Source organism: Urocampus carinirostris, chromosome 2, assembly GCF_059441175.1.
Source record: "Urocampus carinirostris isolate Australia breed hairy pipefish chromosome 2, RoL_Ucar_1.0, whole genome shotgun sequence".
NCBI lineage: Eukaryota > Metazoa > Chordata > Actinopteri > Syngnathiformes > Syngnathidae > Urocampus > Urocampus carinirostris.
The window spans coordinates 13,285,641-13,311,138 of NC_142350.1; the positions used below are offsets into that span (position 1 = coordinate 13,285,641).

Sequence of the window (25,498 nt, forward strand, 5' to 3'; positions counted from 1 at the left end):
TGTTGGTGCCGTTGTGTGTGTAAGGCTTATCATCATAGGGAATTGCAATAATTAATGAGGAGAACAATTTACTGAGGTTGACAGGCACGTGGTAGTTTTATTTTGGTTGGTTATAAACACATAAATGATTGTTCGCAATGAGAGTGAACTATCTTGAACGAGGTAAACATGTTTGACCGGAAAGTGAAACGATTCGTGTATGGAGAAGCATCACGAACTTGTGTTAAAAAAACAATAATATGTGATAGAGATAATACATTGTAATTTGGGGAACACATTATGCATTCGCAGATTTAGATACATGTATTTGTTTACCTTGATCAAATTTTAGAACATAGTAGTGAACTTTCTTCAAACAGCTAAACATCTTTGATAGTGTAAGTGACGTGTGACAAATACAGGAAGTGGTGGTCAAGCTCGGTAAAATCAAAGCGATTTTAGCTCTCCGTAGATACAAACTTCATTTTGCTTGAATTTTGGTATTTTTTTAACAAATATAAACTCGAAATGACATTAATGACGCTGACAAGAATAAACGTAATAGGGTACTGCTACTTTTGCGTAAAACTGGGTGAACCGGGGAGTCTCGTGCTATATTGTTAGCTTTAGCCTATCCGTGTAATTACACAAACGATACACAATATAAAATACATTGTCAGTGTTCTATTGCTGTCATATCTTTAATTTATCGTAAGGAGGTTGGCAATACTGAAGCTTCTGTAGAATATTAGTGATGTCGTGGCATTAAGCGTTAGTTGAGAACCTCCACCCTAACACAAACACCCAAAAGTATATTGAATTATCACCATGGAAGACGAGGCATTGGAACAAATAGTGAGCGTGTTCAACTGGCTGGTGTTGTGGATCGCTGCCGGGGCGATGATGTTCGGCGGGGTGGTTCCTTACATCCCCCAGTACCGGGACATCCGGCGTACGCAGAACGCTGAGGGCTTCTCCACCTACGTTTGCTTGGTTCTGCTGGTGGCGAACATCCTGCGAATTTTATTCAGGTAAGAGAGTAATGGAACAGACTTTCACAGAAGTGTGCTAATTTTCCTCAGCTGCAAGGCAAGCACCAATCTTTGAAACGGATCATCTATTTTCTGCACCGTTTATCCTGACTAGGGTCGTGGGGGTCCTGGAGCCCATTCCAGCCGTCTTCAGGCAGTGGGAAGGGGACACCCCGAACTGGTGGCCAACCAGTTCCAGGGCACACAGATAAACTCAATTCACCCGCTCATACTGTACACACCACGGGAAAATTGAAAAACCTCGAATTACCTGGGAGGAAACCAGAGTGCCTAGAGGAAACACACAGGCACAGGAAGAACATGCAAACCCCGCACTGAAAATTAACCACAGGTTTACCACAGATGGAAACAGATCACGTTTTCATTTTCCGATGTATCTCGTTCATGTGATAACGAACAACTAAGTATGTCATGTAGTATACTTTGCTACGAGTATTGTCTTACATTAACTTATAAATCAAGTATATGCACTGCTCTTTTTTTAATAAAAGCATCAATAGTGTAATCGTCCATTATAAAAAAAAGTCCATGCAAGGAGAAAAAAAACACTGCATGGCTTGACTTGCTCTGAGCTTGCTAATACTATCACTAATTATATTGTTTAGGTTTGAGTTTACACCAAATCACAATCCTCCATCTCACCATCTCCCTCTGACCTGAGGGAAAATAAATGCGTGTCTCACTCTGTATTTACAGAAGCTCACCACAGTAATAGATACTACAGTAATTGTATTGATGATATTTGTATTGTGAAAATTCTGCAATATTTAAAAGAAAATCCCAAATTGTGAACTTAAAGGAGAAAGAACGTTACCACTGAATGAATAACAAAGGATTGACTATATTTTTTATTTCCCGTGCCTTCCCTGACTGCACCTCACTGTCCGCTGCATTCTCAAATTGTTCATTCTGTATTTTTTTTTTCTCTCCTGTCAGATTTGGCCGCTACTTTGAGACCTTGCTCCTGTGGCAGAGCGTCATCATGATTGTTACAATGCTGGCCATGCTCAATTTATGCACCAACGTCCGCGTGAACGCTGAGCTCAACACCAAACGCCGTGCCTTTCTAGGTTAGAAACTCGATCCAGAATCCGACTCAAATACCCCTTGGGCCATCTAGCCCAAAAAGCTTTAAGATCTTCATACCTCCCGCAATGCGGTGTTAAACATTTAATCTAAAACAAACGTGTTTTCCCCCCGTTGCGCTGTAGCAGCCATGGAGAAATGTGTTGAACGATAATCCACTGTATTATTTGCCCTGGAGGCTTCTGTTTACATAAGCGCTTTTGTAATCAGAGGGATTTAATGCATCATGTGAGAGTCAAGTTACACAGTGTGTTTACTTTAGTGTCCCAGTCAGGGTATTTAATCCTGCTTCAGGATTTTGATGCACTCAAGATAAGAAAAGAGGAATTCAACTTTCAGAAAAGTCTCACATTCAAAAGCTTAACGACCAAAATTTAGTCAACCAACATGAAACATGTTATAAATGTTTGTGTAAACCTTTATTTCAAAGCCTTAACACTGTGTTGAGTTGTTCAATTGGCATGCGGCAAATAACTAAATGCAGCTTGACCAGATTTACTTTGGGTACATTCTTCCAAACTAAAGTACCCTCCCCCGATCTTTTCCTCACCTGTTCGTTTATTTCCCGTCTGTAGCCTCAGACGCTAAGGACGAGGAGGTTCGAATGCCCAAGAGACTTTTTCTGGGTACGTACTTCGCTTGAGTGTGTCTCTAATCCATCATCAGCTCATCTAGCTCCTCCTTCCTCAACATTCAACTTTAATCAACATTTACCAATGACTAACATCATTGACAACTTCCCACTCACTCACAAGTCCTGTTCATTGTCTTCCTGCATGGCCCGCTGCATGCCAGCATTTTTGCAATTATTTCTAATTGCTTGCAAAAAATGTATGGCCTCATGATTGCATGATTATTTCGATCTGTTTTTCTTTCCCTCTCAAATTCTTACTTATTGTCTCCATGCCTATTTAAATGGAAAATGGAAGTTTAGTATATATACTCATCTATGGCACTGAATTTATTAAATTGTTTAAATTTTGCCTGAATTATTATCTCCTAACTATGACCGAATTCTTTAAGCAAGTTTGGTTTTTTTGCGTTACTTTAATTACAAAGTCTTTCCTACTTAAGAAATACCGATTTACAAATGTTCTGCGTGTTTTCTCAATATATTTAAGTTCGGCACCTACCAGAGAGTGTGGCATTGCTTGATATATTATATATTTGAGATTTTCTACTTTGCGTAGTGGCAGAAATTAAACTTGATGTAATTGAAATTGTGGAAGTGTACCATGCGGTACAAAATAGTTGTTGACCCTGGTAGATAATGATACGTTCAGTGTTTTTTTTTTCTTTTATTATATTCTTAAAAATGTTTAGGTAAAACAACCAAAATGGTGATGAGAAAATACTTTCCCCCAATGAGATCGTTATGCTAATTGTAAATATATTTTACTTAAGATGCTTGTTAGAATTGAAGTTTGAAAAATACGTTTTTAAAATAGGCAAAATTATTGGGTTTTTTCAAAAATATATTTGTATGTGAAAACATAATTTGACTTGTTTTACAAAAAAAAAAATCTTCATTTTTGATGGTCCCCGAAAATCTGAAACAATACAAAAGAAAAGGACTAATGTTATTTTTCAGACCTCTGAAAAAGGACATCAAATCATTGAAGGTATATGTTCTATTTAAGGATATTCACAATTATGGAATCTGAATACGATACTGGGTCCAATTCACACTTAAGCTAATAATGGGCTTTGCAAAATTTTGGTTTTATATAGTGATTGTATTAGATGCAGTTTCTTCTTTTGTCATAAGATGGCAGTCATAGACTGTTCATTGGCCCTTGACGACAATTCGGTTGGCCTGATGCAGAACACTTAGTTGCGACGACCCACTCAACCCACAGATGGGAAACCCGAATCCTGAGGAACACAGAATGATTGTATTCATTTTTAGGACCGTTGATGTTTTCTTTGATTACCACATCATTGAATTCAATGGGAATAAATGTTATCAAGTTCAAAAAGCAAACACGTCAGACATATTATTTCCATATCAGTGGGGGTAAGGGGGTGCGTTACTCTCCTAATTGCACACGTTTTCCATTGCATAAGTCCTAATCATAGCGCCTTATACAATAATTGCTCTGCCACTAGAACACCAGGCCTTTCTATCCCAACTGCTTGACTTTTGCAAGCAGACTTTTTTACACACAGCCAAGTATGTGAGCAGTCTAGGATAATTTTAAAGAGATTATCTGTTCATAATTCATTGCACTTTGACATTTTTTTGTTATCATTAGGCAGCAAGCACGTTCACCTTATAGTGATGTCATCGTTACAAATGGAGGCCATTTATCAGGGAGACTATGAAGAGAGTTCCCAAAAGCTTTGCGAGATTGATTAGATCGGTTATTAACTATCGCAATGATTAATTGGGCTCTACTGATGCAATCATGTTGCGAGATTTCATTTTAACGGTTGCTTTCAAGGGCAAACAGAGGACAGACAAATTCAAGTCGAAACACTTGAGTCAAACCTTCCTTTAAAGTCTCTTAATGTAACCAATAGTATAATAATAATAATAATAATTTCCTTGTATTGTCATTCTGTGTAACAATGTACACAGAACGAAATGTCGATTGCACCTGACCTGTTGTAGCGAGCCGATGCAGCCGCAGCCAACAGAGGGCGCCGCCGACCACTTTTTAAGTCTTAGGAATGACTCGGCCGGGGCGCGAACCACCGACCTCCCAGTCTCAAAGCGGGCGCCTTACCATCTAGGCTACTGTAGCCGCCTCCGTTTTATTGCCCGGCGTTAAGCCGCAATATTTTGTCGCATATTTTGTCAACTGGAGTTTTAATCTGATTCCTCAGCTCGGAGGAGAAAGATTTGGGGTCTAGAGTTTTTCGGATTGGTGTTGCGTGCAACTCTGCATGCATGACAATATTTCATTTGCAGCTGGTGTTGACTCTTGCAAGCTGATTTGAATGCATTTATTTAACTCTTGGCAGTCTATATTCCCAATTTTTTGGTGCCTTGGCTACAATCGTACGTGCTCAAATCTCTGATCGCTGATCAATATTAATCGTATCTGTAAATCTTGATGGACTTCTAAATGACAAAGAAGTATTCAACAACTAATTCCTGGTTGACTTTGCTGTGGGGCTTCTCACATAAAGTATCTACTCTACTACAGTCATTATTGTGTTGACTTTGCACTTACCGTATTTATTTGTGTATAATGCGCACTGGTTTATAACCTGCACCCCTAATTGGTGATTATAAATCGGTATAACTTTTTTTTTAAACTTTTTCTCATTTCAAACTTTGCAGCTGGATGCAACGAAAATCTAATCCGGGTCGCGGCGGTGAGAGAGCAGTATCCTAATGACTTGACCACCAGTGGTATTAATGACTTACTAAAAGGCGTTAGATTTTTCCTTATCTCACCATTTATAATAATGGTGCCAACATCCAATTTAAATCTTTAAGAATTAATTTCCGTTTTCTCCATTGCCTAACATTCGTCTCTGGTACCCTGACTAAAAAAGTGTGAAAATAAGATAAGACCGAATGCCTTTTCATATGTCATCTTATATGGTTGGGATTCAGCAGGGTTCAATTCCCGTTGCAGCCGATATTTTGCTATTTTTTGACTGATCAATCATTGCACAAATACGGTATAAAAATGGCCGTTATACAGTACACAAATAAATATGGTACTTACGATAGCACTACAAGAATGCAACTCCTGTCATTGATTCAAAATATTGATCGCACTTTTAATGCCGTTCTTAGAAAATTAGAAAAACACTTTAAATAACCATCAGATCAAAAAAAAAGGGGGAAAATGGTGTTAAATGTTTTTCCTGATAATTATGTGGTGTGATGGTACCAAACAGAAAAATAAAAATGAAAATATACAACAAGGGAAAAATTACTGCCTCCCAGTGTTATTTACCAATGAAAACAGGTTCAACCTGAGCGCTTCCCGACGGATGTGAAAGTGTCTGAATATGCAGTGGAAAACGTAATGCTGCCTGCTATACCATACGGCATGATTGGGTTGCTTGGGGCTCAGTTATCGTCTGGAGAGATGTACCCCCAGAAGGACGCACAGGTCTCTATCATGGCTCAGGTTTCGGGATTAAAATCCTTTTTAAAACCCACTTTGGTGTACCCACTGAGCCTTGTCCGTCTTTTTCCTCCCTTTTCCATTACTTTGGAGAGGAGGAGGGAATGATTCCCCTTCAACAGTGTTTCTCAAACTGTGAGTTGGGACCCAAAAGTGGGTCTTTGCCTTGGCAAAATAATCCTAAAATGAAAAAACAGAGGGTCAAATACACTCTGTAACATAATGCCCTGCTCAAGAGCTACTTACTGCATTTAAGAGGCAGCACCTCTAATTTTATTTTGAATTATTTGGTTTTATTTCCCTTTTCTGCCTATAATAATGGGTCCCAAGAAGGTTAGCGATAAGGGGAAGGAAAAGTAGAAAGCGGTAACAATGATCAAGTTGAAGAAGGATACGATTCTACTATCTCTGCTTTAAACTGAACAGTCCTTTCATTGGATATATATATATATATATATATATATATATATATATATATATATATAACATAAGAAGTGGAATTTTTTCCTAGATTTGGGTCCCGGCTTGCAATTAGGGTTGAATGGTGGGTCCTGAACCTCAGACCAGTTGAGAACCAGTGTTCTAGGAGTTACGAACGCATTTCCCGTTTACCATGTCGTCACTTCGAGCTGTTCTCAGCTCAGGGATGCTGCTGGAAATGTGAATTTCCTTTCGGGGATGAATAAAGTATCTATCTATCTATCTATCTATCTATCTATCTATCTATCTATCTATCTATCTATCTATCTATCTATCTATCTATCTATCTATCTATCTATCTATCTATCTATCTAAACGTGTTGTGATGTAACAAAAGCGACAATTGTTCATTCCTTTTAAAAAAATGTTTTTCTTTTCATTTCTCACTCCAAAACAGTAACATTGGAAAGGGTCACAATAATAAACCAGTGTTTAACTCTCAAAACAAAGAATTAGGCCAATAGACAAGTATTCCACTTCACTCTTTCCTTTGTCTTTCCCTCACCACCTCTACTGTGCTTCTGCTTTTACCCCTCTCACAACGCCCTCTTTACAAATGTATGTGCCATAACGCAACAAAACATCAACTTCTATTATTGTTTTTTCCCTCCCACAATGTCTTCCATCTGGTCACTAATGCTGACGGGGCGTGGATAGGGCACTCCTGACATGACTTGATGAAAAGGGGCTTGTGTCCTTCACTCTTATACTTAAATTCTAATACTACTACTATAAACCTTTTAAGAGGTAATGCCATTTATCCACTGTTTGCATGCATAAGACTCAATTTGCTTGTCTGCATAATCGCACATGATGTAGCAGCACATTGGGCTCACTGTCACGTCAAGCGAAGTGATGCTGCCAGCTTTGTGTCAGAGCGTCGCTCCGCCGAGAGCTTTTATCGGTGCTGCCCGGCCGCTGCTATTTGGCTTGTGGTCGTATTTTCACCAATGCCAGCAGAGCTCCGCAGTTAAGCAAAAACAGTGCCGCTTGAAGGGCAGTCTATTACAAACAGACATGGATACCCATTTGCACATAGTTAAAGTCAAGTGACATTTATTTGTATAGCCCTCAATCAGAGAGAGTCTCAAAAGGCTGAACAGACCACCATTACAACATACCTTCATCTGAAATCTACACCTTTGTTTACTCTTAGGGGAGATAAGTACAACCGGTTGTGTTGAGCTTTCTTGTCTGATCAGGTTTTATTCAAAAAATGTTTGACTTTTCCCTCATCCCTGAAGAAAAGTTTGTTTTGCTTCATACTGAAAAGCCCTCTTATCTCCGACACTGAGCGTATTCACTCAAAAATGCCATGTAAATGTCACAAGCGCTCAGCCTTAATTCTCTAATGGAGGCATGCTTCATCAAAAACGTTCAAAATGTCATAAATGCCGGTATCTCTTGAGAGTTTGGCGAAGTCAGTCGTTCGGTTAGCCTGAGAAAAACTTTGAAGTCTAGGGCAATTTTATTGAGTACACATATAGCAGGGTTCATTCGGGTTCTTGAAAACTTTCAAAGGTTGAAAAGTGCTTGTATTTTGGGTGAAGTGTTTGTGAGTGCTTAAAATTGTTGCCATGTTTCTTGGGCAAGTCTGCTTAACCTTTGGGATTAGACATAACTATCTACACTTGAGGTATTTTGACCATCGAATGTCCACGCTTTTGCAGTGTTATTACTTTGCCATTTCCAATTCTGTTTTTTTCACTTCCAACCACTCCAAATTTTCAGGGGGACCTTAGTTACGCATACATGTATGCTTTATTATGTATTTTTTGATGATAACTCATTAAAACCTTAAAAAAGAATGACATTGATAAAAATACCTCCCAAGGCTTAAAAATGACACCGAACCTGCTCTGCAGTGGCTTCGCTTTGCCATTGCATTTCTTCTTCTCTTTTAATTAACGGTAATATGCATTAATTTGGCATTGTTCTATAAAGCATTATAGGCTAAACGATGCATTAACTTTGTAAGAACTCTCACACGGCCTATGTCACCATTGCAATCCTGTTCCCTCGGGCGACCACGTTCTCGTGTACGTGCCTCATACGCCACCCCTCTCTGGCCAGATGATGATGATAGGACTTAGTCATCTCTATTGAAAGAATAAGCTCCGTTGAATAGTTAACTGCCTAATACTATATGTCCATATCTTGTGACTCTCACCAGGCTGCTTCACTTGGCCTCCTTGTTAAATGGTCCCGCCTACACACACAGTCTTTCACCAGAAAAAGAAAGCAAATTTAGGAAGTTGGGCTTCCTTAATGTGTGGACGAAGCCACTCCTGCCATTTAATGGTGATTTATCATACTGAAATCATTCCCAGAGGCTTAATAGATACAGAGGAGCAGCGCAAAACTCTTTATAATAGTTTTATTTTAAGATAAATCAAGAAAAACATATTCTATTTGATACTCAGGAAACAATGCTTCTGAAAATGTTTTTACTGTATGTGTTATTGCATTGAATGAGTTAGTTTTCCTTTGTGAGGATCACAATTTGTTAATTCAACATTCCAAATTGATTCAAAAATGATTTGCTAGTGAACCTTCCAATATTTGCCCTGGCTTTTGATGAGTGGAAAAGAAGATCCCATTAAAAACAGCAGTAATCAGTTTTTTGTTTTTTTATTAATCTTTTCAATCGCTTCCCGTTGAAACAAATAAGGCAATTGTGGCCTGGCGTCATAGCAACAGCGCGTCTGTAGAACATTTCCAATCATCGGCGTCTCATGTGACCTTGATATGAGCCCGTGATGACTCTTTGACACTGTTGATCATTAAGAGAAGCCTATGGCGTGCTTGGAATCTTCGTCCGTCATTTATTGAGAAAAGAACAGTTTTTTTGTGACTCTGGGGCACGAAGCGAGCGCATTTCTATCATTCATTAGCGTTCATGTTCTTATCGCTCTTAATTCAACCACCTCTAACGTGATTATTACCCCTACAGGGCTCCTCTTCATATCCGTCCCCCCTAACAAAGTTACAAAGAAATAAAATGGGAGCTGAAAAGTTGCAGCTGCCTTCTGTATGTAGGTCTTTATTTTTAAATTATATAACTTTAAATACAATGTGTGAGGAGTCACAGCCCAGGTGTGAAGCCTTTTCTGTCTGTGCTAATTTCTTTTTTCTATAAAAAGGTTATTTTCTCACTTTTCCCTAATTACGATGGTGCGAAAAACATCAGGTTGGGAGCTTACCCTTGACATTTCCAGATTGACTTCTATTTTTTTTTTTGTATCTTTGACTCTGTGTTTTTTAATGAGTTACTTAACAGAGCGGAAACCAATGATTATTTTAATAGTCAGCAAGTCACCGACTGTTGAAACGATGAGTCGAATTATTTTTTTTGTTAAATTGAAACATGGTGTCCCTCACATGCAGACATCCAAAACAAAAACGACGCTCAGCGTGTCCTGGGCTTGACATGTCGGCCTTGAGTTGCGCTCTAACACAAACTTACAAATCCCTATTTCATTTTACCAACCCAACACACTTTAAACCATGGGTCACCAACTCAAAATGTTGAAAGAGCCATATCGGATGAGAGATCGTGGATTCTGATCTTGTCCTTTTCGTGTTCGTTGAATTTTGGGTGGGGAGAATGTTGGCAGATTATATTTTGGAGACCACCGCAATACAAGTCTTCAATTGAACAATCTTAGCAGTAGTCTGTCTATGACATTTTGAAGCAAGCTTATTATATCTTATTTGAGGTGTTGTACAGGTCAACAGGAAAAAGCAACTTCTGCTTTCTGCTTGCCATCTGCTCTCACATTTGTGTGTTATCAGCCAATTCCCAAGGGTTCAGTACGTTTTTGAGGCGTCGTACATGTCAACAGGAAATCGCAACTTTTTTCTGCTTGCACCTTGATCTCGGGCTGAACTTTGTTCTTTCGCTTAAAGTTCCTGACATTAGTTTGCATTGAAAATATCAATTTATAATCAAAGCTGATATACTTCATGTACAATAGGTCTACATGGACCACAAAAAAATCGTCTGGGGTCGAAAAAAAAGAAGCCTTGAATAAGCCTCATAATGAATGCAACACGTGCTATTTTTAGATCAGGTTTCTCAAGTGTGCTTTCGAAATAGTAGACAAATAAGGGGCAGAACACAAGTAAGACAATACCCTTGCAACAACATTGCAGCCTGGTCGTTCTGGAAGGGGGATTAGTTCAGGTCTTGAGTTTGTCCTTGCCTTCATGAAGGTTTTAGATCAGGGGATGCTGTAATGATAATCTGTAATCAGTTATAGTCTGTGGTCTGTGCAGCCCTTTGAGACTTCTTGTGATAAAGGGCTATACAAATAAACATGACTTGACTTAAATTGTGCACGAAGTTGATTTAACGATCCGAAAATTATAATAAACACAAGAAAGATGAGTACAATAAAAAATACATCTTTAATTGTTCACAGATAATTTTGTACAAATCCGTAATATCTCAAACCAATTACGCACATTGCTCATTCAGCAGAGACATAAATCCATCAATCGGAGGTCTCCAACTTATTTCAAGCTGAGCGCTACTTTTTTGTTACTAATTAGCGCAAATGGGACCTAGTTTGATAATGTGTTTATTACTGTGTTGTTACAATGTTATTTCCAGGTTAATTATTGGAAGTAGTGTTGAATAGACACAGTCAAATACTAAAAAAAAAAATGTAGAAAATCACAATGACCTAGCACTGGATAAACGTCTGTCCATTTTTACAGGCAAAATTAATAATATATTAAAATAAACATTTTTTTAATCCTGTTTACCTGTTTTTAATCCCTGTTAACCGGTAAAACAGTAAATAAAACAAATATTATGTGCATTTTCTGACGTCCATTCAGTGATCAACTTTAAAGTCTCGAACAAAACGTATAACGTTTTAACAACTGACGTCTGTTCTTCGGACAGCATTCATTTAATTTCAATAGGCTTCAGGGAAAGTCTGGCTTTACACTCAATCTTTTGTTTTATACCAAAATATACGCATATGGCTTAAAACGTCACTTGAATCTTACCGATGCAATTCAGACTTCGTTTCATTCAATTATCTGACATGCTCTTTAAATGTGTGTGTGTCTTTGAGCTTCTGCCACATCACGCATGGTTTGCTTTGCAAACTTTGCAAGTGGTCTGTAGCTGCATTGGAGCTAAAGTCAGGTTTTGTTCGTTCAACTCCCTTTCAGGCATTCTGTTCTGATTTAGGTTATATTTACATGTGTACACATTGAATATAATTGCCTGAAATGAATGAATACATAAACGAATAAATGCTCCCAAACTTTAGACGTTATTGTTGATGCCTCAATTTCTGTATGTTTTTGTTACAGCTCGAGACAGATACACTATTGTACATGAGATTATATTCATGTAAAGATGCCTCACTCTGATGGAAAATCATGTCTTGACGACAATATTCGACAATGGAATTCATTACTATCTTTGAATTATCGATTTTTGTCGACTAATCGTTACAGCTCTATTAACCATTTAACCTGGCACTATTTCCAGACTTTGACTGGAACTACTTCTGGTCTTGGAGCCGCTTCCTGGACTACGTTCAGTGCGTTGCTGCCTTCACCTTGACTGCAGCCTATGTCACCTACGTGCTGTTGGACTCGGCCGTCTTCGTGGAGACATTAGGCTTCTTAGCTGTCTTCAGCGAAGCCATGCTGGGAACGCCGCAGCTGTACTGCAACTACCAGAACAAGTCCACAGAAGGCATGAGGTTAGCTACATGAAAACCGTTTCATTTTCAGAGAACACTTCTATTTGTTTGGTGGGACTCAGGTAGAACAGTTTGGACGTGGAAAGCTAAGAGCTACTACAGTTAATTTAGAATAAACCTCATCATAATTTTGATTATTTCGAGCCTCAGCGTTACATAATTGAGCTCAGGAGAGTACTTTCATTTTATATTGTTTTGGATCTGTTAATGGAAACCATAACCTCCAAGTGAATATTTTAACTCATTGACTACAAGCGCTATTGAAGAACGGTAATGAGTTACAGTTACTCATTTGAAAACTAACTTGGCTAACGACCTCCCCCCACCCCCCCTATTAATGACACCAAAAAGTAATCCGCTACTCCGCAAGTACATATCTAGTTACAATTTACCATATATATTACCATTTGTACTCTCATACACCCCTTAAATCGATGTGAAATAGGTACATCATTAAAGAAATAGAAGAAAATGTGTACACCAACATGTAGAAAAAGGGAACCCCTTCAGATTTCTTGGTTTGGGCAATCTTGTGGGTTTACAAGTGAACACTTACCCGAAACATTCTATATCGAATTTTTCTTTAGGCTTCAAACCACTCAAATATCTGTCTCCATTTCTGGGTACTGTCCAGGACTTTTTTTCAATAAAGATCCAACAATTCAGCATACTTTTACAGTAAATTATCTGCTTATGTTTGCCCAATTGATTGGTTTGTTGTTCTTGTATAGTCAAGTCAAGTCATTTTTATTTGTATAGCCCTTAATCCCAAAGAGTCTCAAAGGGCTTCGCAGGTTATTACACAGACTATTTTTCTCAGACTATTATTACACCATCCCCTGATCTGGAACCAACATGAGGGCAAGGAAAAACTCAAAAAAAAAACCTCAATATGAGGAAAATGAAGAAACCTTGAGAAGGGACCGCACATGTGGTATCCCCCTTCCAGGATTACCAGACAGCAAAGGATGTTGCAATCACAAATAATACAGAGATATTGTCCACGAAAAGTATAGGTTATTCATATGCTATAGCGTAGAAGTGAGTCTTAAGCTTAGATTTAAACATTTCCACTGAGGTTGCAGATCGGATCTCAGTAGGAAGAGCATTCCACAGCACCGGTGCCCGGATGGAGAACGCTCTCGAATCAGCGGAACACTTCTTGGCTCTTGGGATCACCAGAAAACCGGCGCTCTCAGAACGAAAGCTTTGGACCGGAACATAGGGGGAAATCAGATCTGAAAGATATGAGGGAGCAAGTCAATGTATGATTTTGTATAATACTAAGAGAACCTTGAAATCACATCTTAGGCTAACAGGGAGCCAATGCAGGTTAGCCAAAATCGGCGTGATGTGATCGGACTTTTTGTCCTAGTTAAAAGCCTTGCTGCGGCATTTTATACCAGCTGAAGACTCTTGATTCTGGACTTCGGGAGACCGGAGTGTAGTGCATTACAGTAATCGAGACGGGAGGTAACAAACACGTGAATTATGATCTCCACATCCGACTGAGACAGTATAGGACGGACTTTAGCAATGTTACAAAGATGTAAAAGCCACGCAGCCTCCCCACCCCCTACCCACCATCTGCTACTGGTGACACGCAACCAAATATGCGCATATGAGCTGACCCCCTGATTTAAGTATAGATTCTATAGTTGTAAATTTGGCTTGCATGTGAGTATATACTGTAGGAAGAATATCTGCAGGAGGAGAAATCCAACACTCTCTGACTCTATGCTTGAGATGGTGCCACCACAACTATCTTAAGTTGTACATTGTAGGTAGGTATAATTATTCCCTTCCAAAGATATTGCTAGTGGATAGTGGGCTGTATGTAATAATATTAGTGATGCAGAACGATTGAGCATTTGGAGAGCATTACTATCCATGATGGGCATTCTATGAGTAATGCAAAACACTTCATTTGGTAACGACAGGTGAGTTAACATGTTTTATCAGTAACACGTTACAATATCCGTTACCGGGAAAAGTAATTTTGTTCCAGGACCCAGTAAACATTAGCCCTAAATCTATTTACCACCATCCCAGTAAAGATCTGACATCATAGCAGTCATTGGTACTGAATGTGTGAAACTTACTAAGTCGTCCTGTATTAGTTTGATGAATGGACACTTGGAGAGTAATATGATCGAAAGCAGCTTTTAAGGTGGAGAGGAGCGTAATGGAAGATAAGTCATTGTGGGGTGTCTACAGGGCTGATAAAAAGCTTTCTCGCTCTGCAGCGTGTCTGCGTGTCTCTCGGCTCCTGCTGGTTTCTCTGCAATAGTCAGATAAGAGCGCTTCAGCAGGGCTGCCTGGCCACCTTAACCTGCCATGACTGCTCCCACGCTGAGCTGTGTTTCATACATGCACACATCCACTCTCTGATCCATGCTTTTGTTGTGTATAATTCAATAGGGGAAAAACGCATCCCGATTTTACTTAAAACAATATCAATAAGTTAAGACGCTGTACAATGTCAGGGATGCTGCTGGAAGTTTGAATTTCCCTGTGGGGATGAATAAAGTATCCATCTATCTATCTATATATCTTGTTAAAATGTTCAATGTGATGAGAGAAGACTTCCAGATAACTGGAGTTAGATCAGAGAAGGCGGGAGCCATAGAAGATGTTGATTCGGTGTGGCAACCCCGGAATCAAAGACGATTTGATGAAGAAATCACAATATGAATTAGATAGATAGATAGATAGATACTTTATTCATTCCCGAAGGGAAATTCACATTTCCAGCAGCATCCCTGAGCTGAGAACAATACAATAATAAAGCAAAAAGAATACAATATACAAATACCCAGTGTGACGTGCAAATGCCCGCTGTAGCGTGTTTATATAGAATAACTAAATAGTGCTACACAGAATACATATTGCAATAAGATTCGGTAATATACAATGTAGGTGGTGTGGTTTACTGTGGGCTTTTACTCTGCCGGGTAGAGTTAAAGAGCCTCATGGCATGAGGAAGAAAAGATCTCTTCAGTCTGTCCGTTGTACAAGACAGTGACAGCAGTCTGTCGCTGAAACTGCTCTTCTGTCTGGAGATAATGCTGTGTAGTGGATGCGATGGATTGTCCATGATTGACCGCAGCTTTTCCAGTGCCCGTCTCTCAGCTACTGTTGTTAGGCTGTCCAGCTCTTTGCCCACAACAGAGCTCGCTTTCCTAGCCAGTTTATTGAGACCAGAGGCATCCTTCTTCTTGACGCTGCCTCCCCAACACGCTGTCGCATAGAAGAGGGCGCTTGCCACAACTGTCTCATAGAATATTTTCAGGAGCTTTTTGCAGATTTTGAAGGAGGCCAGCCTTCTAAGGAAGTAAAGTCGGCTTTGCCCTTTCCTACATAGAGCTTCTGTGTTGGCAGTCCAGTCCAGTTTGTTGTCCAGCTGCACACCCAGGTATTTGTAGGTCTGGACAATTTCTACACATTCGCCTTTGATGGTTACAGGAACCGGGTGAGTTCTGGTTCTCCTGAAGTCCACCACCATCTCCCTGGTCTTGGTGGTGTTCAGGTGCAGGTGGTTTGCCTCGCTCCATCGGACAAAGTCCTGTATCAATTTCCTGTACTCCTCCTCCTGCCCATTTCTGATACATCCCACGATCGCAATGTCGTCGGCAAACTTTTGCACATGGCAGGACTCAAGAGTTGTACTTAAAGTCCGATGTATATAGAGTGAATAGGAACGGAGAGAGCACGGTCCCCTGCAGAGATCCTGTGCTGCTGACCACAGTGTCCGATGTACAGCCCCCCTGTTTCACATACTGGGGTCTGCCTGTCAGGTAATCAGTAATCCATTCTACAAGGTGTAAGCTAACTCCCATCTCTGTCAGTTTCCTACTCAGTAGCAGAGGCTCTATGGTATTGAAGGCACAGGAGAAGTCCAAAAATGTAATCCTCACAGCCCCCTTAGCCCTATCCTGGTGAGAGAGGGATCGGTTTAACATGTATACTATAGCATCCTCCACTCCCACCTTCTCCTGGTAAGCAAATTGCAGTGGGTCGATGGTGTGACGGACCTGTAGCCTCAGGTGGTGCAGCAACAACCGCTCCATGGTTTTCATCACATGTGATGTCAGGGCGACCGGCCTGAACTCGTTGAGTTCCTCATGTCTTGAATTCTTTGGGACTGGGATGATGCAGGATGTTTTCCACAGCTGAGGGACCCTCCCCTGTTCAAGGCTCAGGTTGAAGATGCGCTCTAGAGGGTCTCCCAGCTCAGACGCACAGGCTTTCAGCAGTCGGGGGGATACTCCATCTGGACCAGCTGCCTTGCTGGTTCGCAGCCTTCTCAGCTCTCCACACACCTGGGCTGCAGTTATTTTTAGTGGGGGGATGTCTTCCATGCTAGTGTCCAGAGGGGGAGGGGGAAGGACAGCTGCAGTAGTCAGGGGTGAGGATGAGGCGGAGAGGTCAAACCTGTTGAAAAAGTTGTTCAACTGGTTGACACGCCCCACATCTACATCCACAGCCACACCCTGCTTGGTGCTGCAGCCAGTAATTCTTTTCATCCCTTCCCACACCTCCTTCATGTTGTTGTTCTGCAGCTTTTTCTCCAACTTCCTCCTGTACTGCTCCTTCCCTTTTCGGAGCTGGACTTTGAGCTCCTTCTGTACTCGTTTTATCTCCTGCTGATCACCATTTTTAAAGGCCCTCTTCTTTTGGTTCAGAAGGCACTTGATGTCGCTCGTGATCTAGGGCTTGTTGTTGGCATAGCAGCGTACAGTCTTTATAGGAAGAACATTGTCTATGCAGAAGTTAATGTAGTCAGTAGTGCAGTTTGCCATCTCCTTAATGTCCCCACTGCTGGACCCTAGCAGGACATCCCAGTCCGTACGTCCAAAGCAGTCTCTCAGAGCCTGCTCTGCCTCGGTGGACCATTTTCTAAAAGAGCGTGTGGTTGTTGGTAGCCTCCTCACTTTTGGTTTGTACTGTGGTTTAAGCAGAATGAGGTTGTGGTCTCCTTTTCCATGGGCAGGCAGTGGTTTTGCACTGTATGCATTTTTTATATTTGCATACAGAAGGTCAATAGTCCTATTTCCCCTGGTCTTGCAGTCCACATACTGGACGAAAGAGGGCAGTGTCTTATCAAGAGTCACGTGGTTGAAGTCCCCAGAGATTAACATTGCAGCCTCCGGGTGTTGTGTTTGTAGCTTTGCCACCGCAGAGTGGATGACGTCACACGCTACTCCCGCATCAGCGCGCGGTGGGATGTAAACAATGACAGCAATGGCGTGTCCGAACTCTCTGGGCATGTAATAGGGACGCAGACTTACGGCCAAAAGTTCGACATCACGGCAGCAGATAGAAAGCTTTGTTTTTACATGCCCGGGGTTACACCGCCTCGTGTTCACGTCGATAGCCAGCCCCCCTCCTTTGCGCTTCCCACTGACTTTTGTGCCTCTGTCAGCCCGAACAGCGCAGAAGCCGGTTAGCGCGATGTTAGCGTCCGGGATGCTAGACGTGAGCCACCTTTCCGTAAAGCCAAGCAAGCTGCACTCCCTGTATGCTTTGATGTCTTTCACAAGCACAGCCAGTTCGTCGATCTTATTTGGTCGGGAGTTGACATTCCCCATGATTATGGACGGTACCGTGGGCTTATATCGCCGCTAGCCGCTTAGCCTTTACCTTAGCACCGGCTCTGCACCCCCGGTAGGGTCGCCTCACCTCGTTAGGTAAAAGGGGGACCGCGCCGGCTCGAGAATTCTTCAGGTCGAGGAGTTGATTTCTTGAATATACGCATATTTGCGCGTTAAAACCCATATCCATAGGATAGAAAGTAATCCAAAGTGCTACAAGTGTTGCAAGGCAGCCACTTAAAAAATAAGCAAAAAAAAACAAAAACAATAAATCACAAAAGTAGTGAAAATAACACGGGAGCTGCTGGAGTGGCTGCCATTCGCGACGGCGCCGGAAGTTCGAAATTATTGTGTTGTTAAGCCAATGTTAAAATTGTTGTACTGCTGTACATTTCCTTAACCATTTGAATTTGTGCTTTGAGTATGCTGAAACTTCGGATGATTCAAAAACATCCTTCCATGTTGTGTTTGCACTTGTTATCATGTGTGGCAGTATCGGCCGCTGTCCCAAAAACCTGATCCCTTAGTATAAGGCTGTCTACTGGCTCAATACGAATACCCAATAATGGGTTTTTTTTATACGGAGTTGAAATCTTATATTCAATTCACAAAACTGAGGTCGTAACAATACATTAATCACGCAATTAAGTGACTATTGTGTCTATTAATCAATTAATTGGATACACTCAAAATGTCTTCATTATAATCTCTTTGTTTTTAAAAGAAAATGTTAAATGAACACTTTGGGAACATGAGTTAATAAATTAGTTACTGGTATAGCCCATACCATGTTAAAATAATAGGAACACATTTGATAATAGATATTTTGTCAACTAAAAGCTATTTAGCATTCAGCTGAAAACGGAAAGCTACCTCCCAATTATTGTTTCAATAACTTCTTGACATTGTTAATTTGCCTATACTGTTATTTGCAGAATACAATAAAACAAACATCCACATGTGTTGGCTAAACAATATGGATATTTGGAAAAAACAATACATTCAACTGAATGGAAAAAAAAAATAGGTTTCAACATCTGCTAATAATTAGAATATTTAATACATATGTTTTCAACCCCAAAACTGTCTTCAATCATTAAAGGGGGAAAAAGAAAGAATGACTTTATGTAAGTTGCAATTCTGAAGATTTGCAGAGTTTCTGATCCATAAGTTATGTAAATGATGAATCAATCATACGGAATATGTTGCCATGATTTTGATACTTGATTTTGATTAATCCATGGTTTGTCCTCCACACACCAGTTTTTCTTAAATAAGTGACGTTTAGCATCTTGCTAACTTACAATGTGAATGCTATGGGAATGGTAACTCAACATATAATTGATGTTAGGAGACTCATAACACACAAGGACAACATGATTCTATAGAACAAACAGCAAATAACAATATTCAAATTAATGGCAAATATTCTATACCATGTGTGTGAATTACCGCTGTTTGGTCGAGGACTTGCTATGTCCTATCCAGCTCGTATTTCCGCTGCAATACCTTTCAATGGTTGTCATTGCCGGAAGGTATTTTGCGGCTGACACTGACATCATCTCTGCACATTTTAATTGTAACTCAGCAGTGTCCAGCAAGACACTCCCAACCCCCACATACTGTGCATTTTTAACGTCACCCATTGTGCCGTTGCTTCCAACCTGTTGCCAGTTGACAGCCGTTGCTAGGCTACTTAACCTCGACTTCTTCAAGGTCCATGCGGCGCTCATTTATCCATTCAGCATGCTATTTTAGTTCACGGACATATGTTTAGAAGCATACGAGTGAATGAGTGTTTGCGTATACGAGCGAGCAAGCAGACAGACACGTAGACGTAAACAATGATGCCCTTTCCACTAAGAACCTCGTCCATGCCTGAGAGCGTCTTGCATCTTCTTTTTAATTAATTGGCTTTTGTGCTGCAAGCTGGCGCATTGCTCCAACGTATCCACAAGACACAACAAGTTAAAATGAATTATTACCACAGCTCACTTAGTTAAACACACTCTGCCCTCCGAGACACGCGAGAGAGAGCTCGTTTTTAATAATGAAACATGGCGGAGTGTGCCTGTCCCGTGAGGACTGCCCCTTTTTTTTCTGGGTCTAAACACAGTCCGTCTGCACGGATAGATGTGCATGTGTGTAGGATGTCGGTATCCAATATGTAGCGCAGGTTCGTTTTACCCCTCCCTTGTTTCTAGTTTTAATTGCCTTATGCGCCAGTTGCATAATTACACACCCTTTGAGTGGGCAGCATTCACTATTTTCAATTTAATTCAACAGCTTGCAGCAAAAAGTCTTAAAGTTGGGGTACGTCGTTTGAAGAGCTCATTTTTGTTTACACACACCAGAGCATTGAAAGAATGGGAGGGTAAAAAAAAAAACATTCTTAATGTATATAACAGCAAAAAGTCAATGAAAACAAGCATTTACAGTCATATAAGACTATTTTTGTATGTTGTCAGCCTCCTCCTGTTCGACAATGGCCCGCAAAAGACAGAACCACATACTGCTGTCTTGCGGCCTGCCATAAAACAACTACAAGACAAACACTAAACAAGGAGATGGAACATTCAGAAATCTAAGTGTCCTTATAAGGCTTGTGCCGTTGACATGTCTGACTCTCAAATAACAAAAACAAAACTTCATGTAGTCCACATGGACAAACGGAAGAAAAACAAAGTAACAGAATCACCTCAGAATCTGCTGCTTCGTCACCTTTGAACAAGTGTGCAGATAACGTACACATTGCAGATTTTGGATTAGGTGCAGTTAAGTCACTACGACTGGTGAGCAGTTTCATTCCCATGCAAAAAGATATAGGTAATATTTATGTGTAATGTTTGGGATTTTAACAAGACAAATTGTATGTTTTTGTCGGGGAAAACTTCTATTATCAGTCATTGCTGTTAAAAGGTCCAAATTGCCCAAAACAATATCAAATTTTCCTATTCAAAGCTATAAACCCACTTGTTGAGATAAAGGTTTACCTCTTGAATGAAAGTTTAAAAACTCCTTTAACTCTTGAGCTAAATAGAAAATTTGCACAGTGGACGTGATGCTTTAACACATGTATCTTTTGTTTGTTTTTTTTAATTAGTGCTGTGAAAGTGTTTAGTGGGTTTACCGCTTTAAAACGCCTACATTTCTCAAGCAAATTTGATTAAATTGGATTTTCTTATTTTTCATCGGTATAAACGTTGTGAAACATTGTATGCAACAAGATTAGACATGGCACTCCGTGGTAAACATATAACAAAGACTTTAAAAAGAAAAAAAAATGCAAGATTCTCGATGTAAAAGGCAGAAAAGAATATTTACAACTTGGTGCTTGGAGACTGGCCTAAGTGATAATAATAGTGCTATGTTTGTGAATGAAAATGGATAGTGCATCATAACTATACTATAATGAACAGAAGTGCGATAACAAGTGGAGGGGTTGAACTATTAAGTTTTAAAACCATTGTACCTCATGAGTTAAAGAGGGATGCAGAGATAAGTAGACAACAGTTTGTATAACTGAAATCTGCTAAGGATCCTAATTGGATGAGAAGCTAGATTTTAAATCTAAATTGATAATAAATAAAAATGATTACTGGTGAATGAAGTGGTGATTATTAGTGTCCTTTTACCTGCAATGCTTTTTTAGCATGTTGTCCGAATTGAAATTTTCCCGAAACCAGAATGTGACTTTCAAACTTTAAACTGTATTTTTCCCTTCCAATAATAACTGCGCACACATTTGAGACAAACAAGTAGCCTAGGCGATCTTCTCATGGCATCCTTGACGCCCTGTGTTTGAGAGGCGGAGGAGGACTTGATCAAACATGATTGTCGCCACCTCCTGCACCCCCCACATTGGGTTACCTGCAGGAAAGCGCGCTCATAACCAAGACGACAGTCGAGAAGGAGGAGGCGGAGGTTGACAATAAAACGTGGCTAACAAGCTCCTGACTGTGAGCGTGAGGTTGCCATGCCGCGGAGAGGCAAACAGGTTCCGAGACGCTGCAAGGTGCCAGATTGAAGTGGAATTGGCTTTGAGGACGGGAGCGGATTGCTGAACTCTCATATATCCAGTGAAATTACAGTGTGTGAAGCGGCAGTAAGTAAGCAGCATGAGGTAAACGGTAAGGCTTACACAAACAGCCACTCCCCAATGAACAAGGGCTAAGGTGAACCTGTCGACAAGATTAATGCAATAAGGAGGTTTGGCTGATACGCTTTTTACTGACAAGGCAGATGCACAGACTAGCAAGTTTGGAACACCGACAGCAGGAGACTTTGAATTAGCCGTAATTCATTCCTTACACCGGGCTGATGTGATTATCGGCAGGCATGGTATGCGCATGCGCAAAACCTGTTTGAACTTCTGGAGGAGTCATCTGGATGAATCATAGAATCCAGCTTTGACAAGATTGGTTGGCCAGCTGATTTAGGAAAAAAAGAATATAGGCATGCGCTTTAACATAACCCAGACCCGTCATTGTTCAAACAAGCCAAGTAAAATGCTGCCAGTCATAGGATATTCGGATTGTGGCATGGGTAAAGACCCCTCTAGCAAACCCAGTCTTACCTCATGGAGCTTCATGGAGCGTGTTGTCGCCAGTAAATCTTGCTTCCTAATACCTTCCCAAAAACATATGAATAATGGATTCATAGGAGACTGAAGGTGAGACTTACCATGTTATTGCGTAGCGTACATTCATGAATATATCTCCTCTGGTGTGGAAAGGCTTTAACTTTCATGCACGTGGTCAGGCACTACACAACAAGAAGGAGGAATATATTACGTTTGTATCTATAGTTTGAACCCTTAATCTGCTTGATGTTTACTTTATTAATGCCATATATGATTCATACTAAATGCTGCTGTATTATATAATATTAAAAGAGACTCTGATTTGCAGTTTCAGTTCATGACTTGTGCACCGGGCCGTAAATGTCAGTCAATCAAAGGCAGTGAAATGGATGCAAAGGGAAATTGCTTTTTCAAATACTGTGTCGTTTGTGATTTGTGTACACGTCTTGTGAGTTATTAAAATTGCGAGAAGGGATGGATGAGTTATGGAAAATGTCTGACAAGGTTAGTGAAGCTCAGCATTAGCTTGATAAGGTTAATTGATTTTAAATTAACGTCGGCAGTCCTGCGACAGAGCACGTCCCGTATCAATTCAAGAGCATTGGATCCGTTTTCCCGGGTCCTGTGTCGTAAAAGAAAAAAAAACCTCACTGTCCATTCTCGACTTTTTCCATGCAGCATCAAGATGGTCCTGATGTGGACGAGTGGCGACACCTTCAAAACGGGATACTTCCTTCTCACCCAGGCGCCTGTGCAGTTCTGGACTTGCGGCATGCTTCAGGTCCTGGTGGACTTTGCCATCCTCTTCCAAGTTGTTTACTATAGCTTTTACCCGCAGAAGCCGATGTCGCACAGCGCATCCCACACCACCAGTGCCAAAGCCCTCTGAGGTCGGAACTCTCCCCTCAAAAAGGAAAAACTTTGAGAGCAGGGAAATTTAGACGATGTGGGTTTCTACACCCATTACCACAGAACCTGTTACAAGCCAATCCAAAGTTCAAGTATTTATGATCTTAATGTAAAAGCACAGTATGCAAGCGGAAATGAAAGAAGAAATAGAGTCCTCTCCATTTCTCCACACCACATAAAAATACTTCTGTATGGATGCTTCTACTCTAATAGCTTAGCATGCGATATGTTACCACACAGATATAAAACCCATTTATTGCCAGTCTACCTTAATGGATAATGGAAGTTTGACGTTTAGAGCTGTCAATGCCACCGATTGTGTTAACTCTTTGATCGCTAAAGAATCCAGTCATCCATTTTTGCTAGGTTAACAGTAAATGAGTTAATATCCGTGAAGCAGCTTCTGGGGGGATCAAATTTGTGGGTATCAGGAGCAAGCGTGCTACCACAAACAAGCCATCCAGCTGCTCTGATTTGACTGCGCCACTAAAGCTGCCAATGTTTGGAACTCCTTAAAAAAACATTTTAAACTCGTCTTCTGATGATGTCTTTCATTGCTGCAAAACATTTGTGAATTAAAAATGTTACTCAAGAGTGCCTGGACTTGCTCTAGTTCCTTGATTTTAGTTTAGGTGCCTAAATTCCGTCCTTTAGCTGCAATGCACGACTATTCGTATGTGTTATAGAGGTGGATTATTCCTAAATCAATACCAAGTTGCTAAGGTTCAGAATGACCACCTTAAAAAAGAATGAAACGATGTGACCCCACAGAGGTTCCGCTGATAGATCATTAACATGATAAATGTCAAGTGGATGTAATCTGGAATCTCCATAACTCTGTAACTAACACCAACACTAACAAAATCTTTGCAACCCTAACTTCAGCAATGGAATAACCAACAAGGCACGTGGAGAACATTGGCACACGATTTACCAACCTGAACTGGAGTATAAAATTGGAATGTTGCATGCCCTTTCCCTCTGCTCTAATGCACACCCTCAGAAACAGCTCGCTGCTCACTCGATTCAATCCGTATGTGTTACTGAATGTAAAAAATGGCAATTTTACCACTTGTTGGCCTCCAGGTGCCCTTCTCAGAGTGTTTTAAGGAAGTCAAGTGCATTGAACAAAAGTCAATCAAACAGAACTTTGACCTCAGGGGCTGTGTAGTTCTCCTCACTTCAACCCTTCTTTGGACCTCTTGAAGTATTTCCACAAAGCCAAGAATTACTGAACAGACTTTTGAGTAATGCTCACCGTTGTTAAGTCGTATCTCTCATTTCTATCTGCTACCTGACCCTTTGGTTGTTTTTTTTCCCACGATTTAATAACTCATTCCTTTCAAATGTCCTCTTCATTTCACCGGGGCTGTGTTTCATATCCATTTCCTGTTCTATGAAAGTGGATGTGACCTACCAACCTCAGTCTTTTCCCCTTTTTTATTATAATTTTCCAATCAGCCAGACAGGTCATGGCAGTTGCTATAATTCTCTGCCTCCCCTTTCCCACTCACACTGCTGTTAACTATTAATCAAGTCGGCTCCTCAGTGAGTTGTATTGTTTCTGCTCCCGCATTCTAAGTGGCAGTGTATTTCTTTTAGAGAAACGTCAGTGTAGGACTGCATGTTGCTCACACAGCAGGCAGATGTTGCTACCTGAAAGGTTCTCATTGTGCTTCACAGAATCAACTTTAATTTGATTCTGGTTCCCCCATTTTGCAACTCAGTTCCTTAGCCGTATGTTTTCCCTTAAGGATGCTGAGCTTTACAGTGTCTTGTTGGGACAATGCACCTCAATAATTCAATACCAAAAGTATGTTTTTTTTTTAAATTTCTGTATACATTTCATTTTGTGTTACGTGTATTTCGATGATGTTTCTATTCCTGCTTATATTGTTTACGAATGCATCATGGGCCAACAATGGAGTGTTATAAAATAATCAAATAAAGAGTGAATGGAGAGGTTCACATGGTTTATTTTGTCTGATTAGCACAC

The 25,498-nt window shown here is 40.4% G+C and overlaps 1 protein-coding gene across 2 annotated transcripts; it reads left to right on the plus strand.

Annotated features, from left to right (window-relative positions):
- Nucleotides 1-220: 220 nt before the first annotated feature.
- slc66a2 (solute carrier family 66 member 2) lies at nt 221-25,464 on the plus strand. 2 transcript variants are annotated; one of them, XM_088328982.1, is made up of 5 exons: nt 221-1,010; nt 1,968-2,101; nt 2,693-2,743; nt 12,201-12,417; nt 23,272-25,464. In XM_088328982.1, the coding sequence occupies exons 1-5, from the start codon at nt 808-810 to the stop codon at nt 23,480-23,482; spliced, it is 816 nt and encodes a 271-aa protein (XP_088185108.1). In that variant the 5' UTR covers nt 221-807; the 3' UTR covers nt 23,483-25,464. The 2 variants fall into 2 exon arrangements, with proteins under 2 accessions (XP_088185108.1, XP_088185110.1); XM_088328984.1 differs by lacking the exon at nt 2,693-2,743 and having other exon boundaries at nt 230-1,010.
- Nucleotides 25,465-25,498: the final 34 nt, after the last annotated feature.

Coding starts and splice junctions, on each gene's coding strand:
- slc66a2 (XM_088328982.1), top strand. CDS start 808: ATGGAAGACGAGGCATTGGAACAAATAGTGAGCGTGTTCAACTGGCTG. Junction 2,102..2,692: donor CAAACGCCGTGCCTTTCTAG/GTTAGAAACTCG, acceptor TCCCGTCTGTAG/CCTCAGACGCTAAGGACGAG. Junction 2,744..12,200: donor GCCCAAGAGACTTTTTCTGG/GTACGTACTTCG, acceptor CACTATTTCCAG/ACTTTGACTGGAACTACTTC.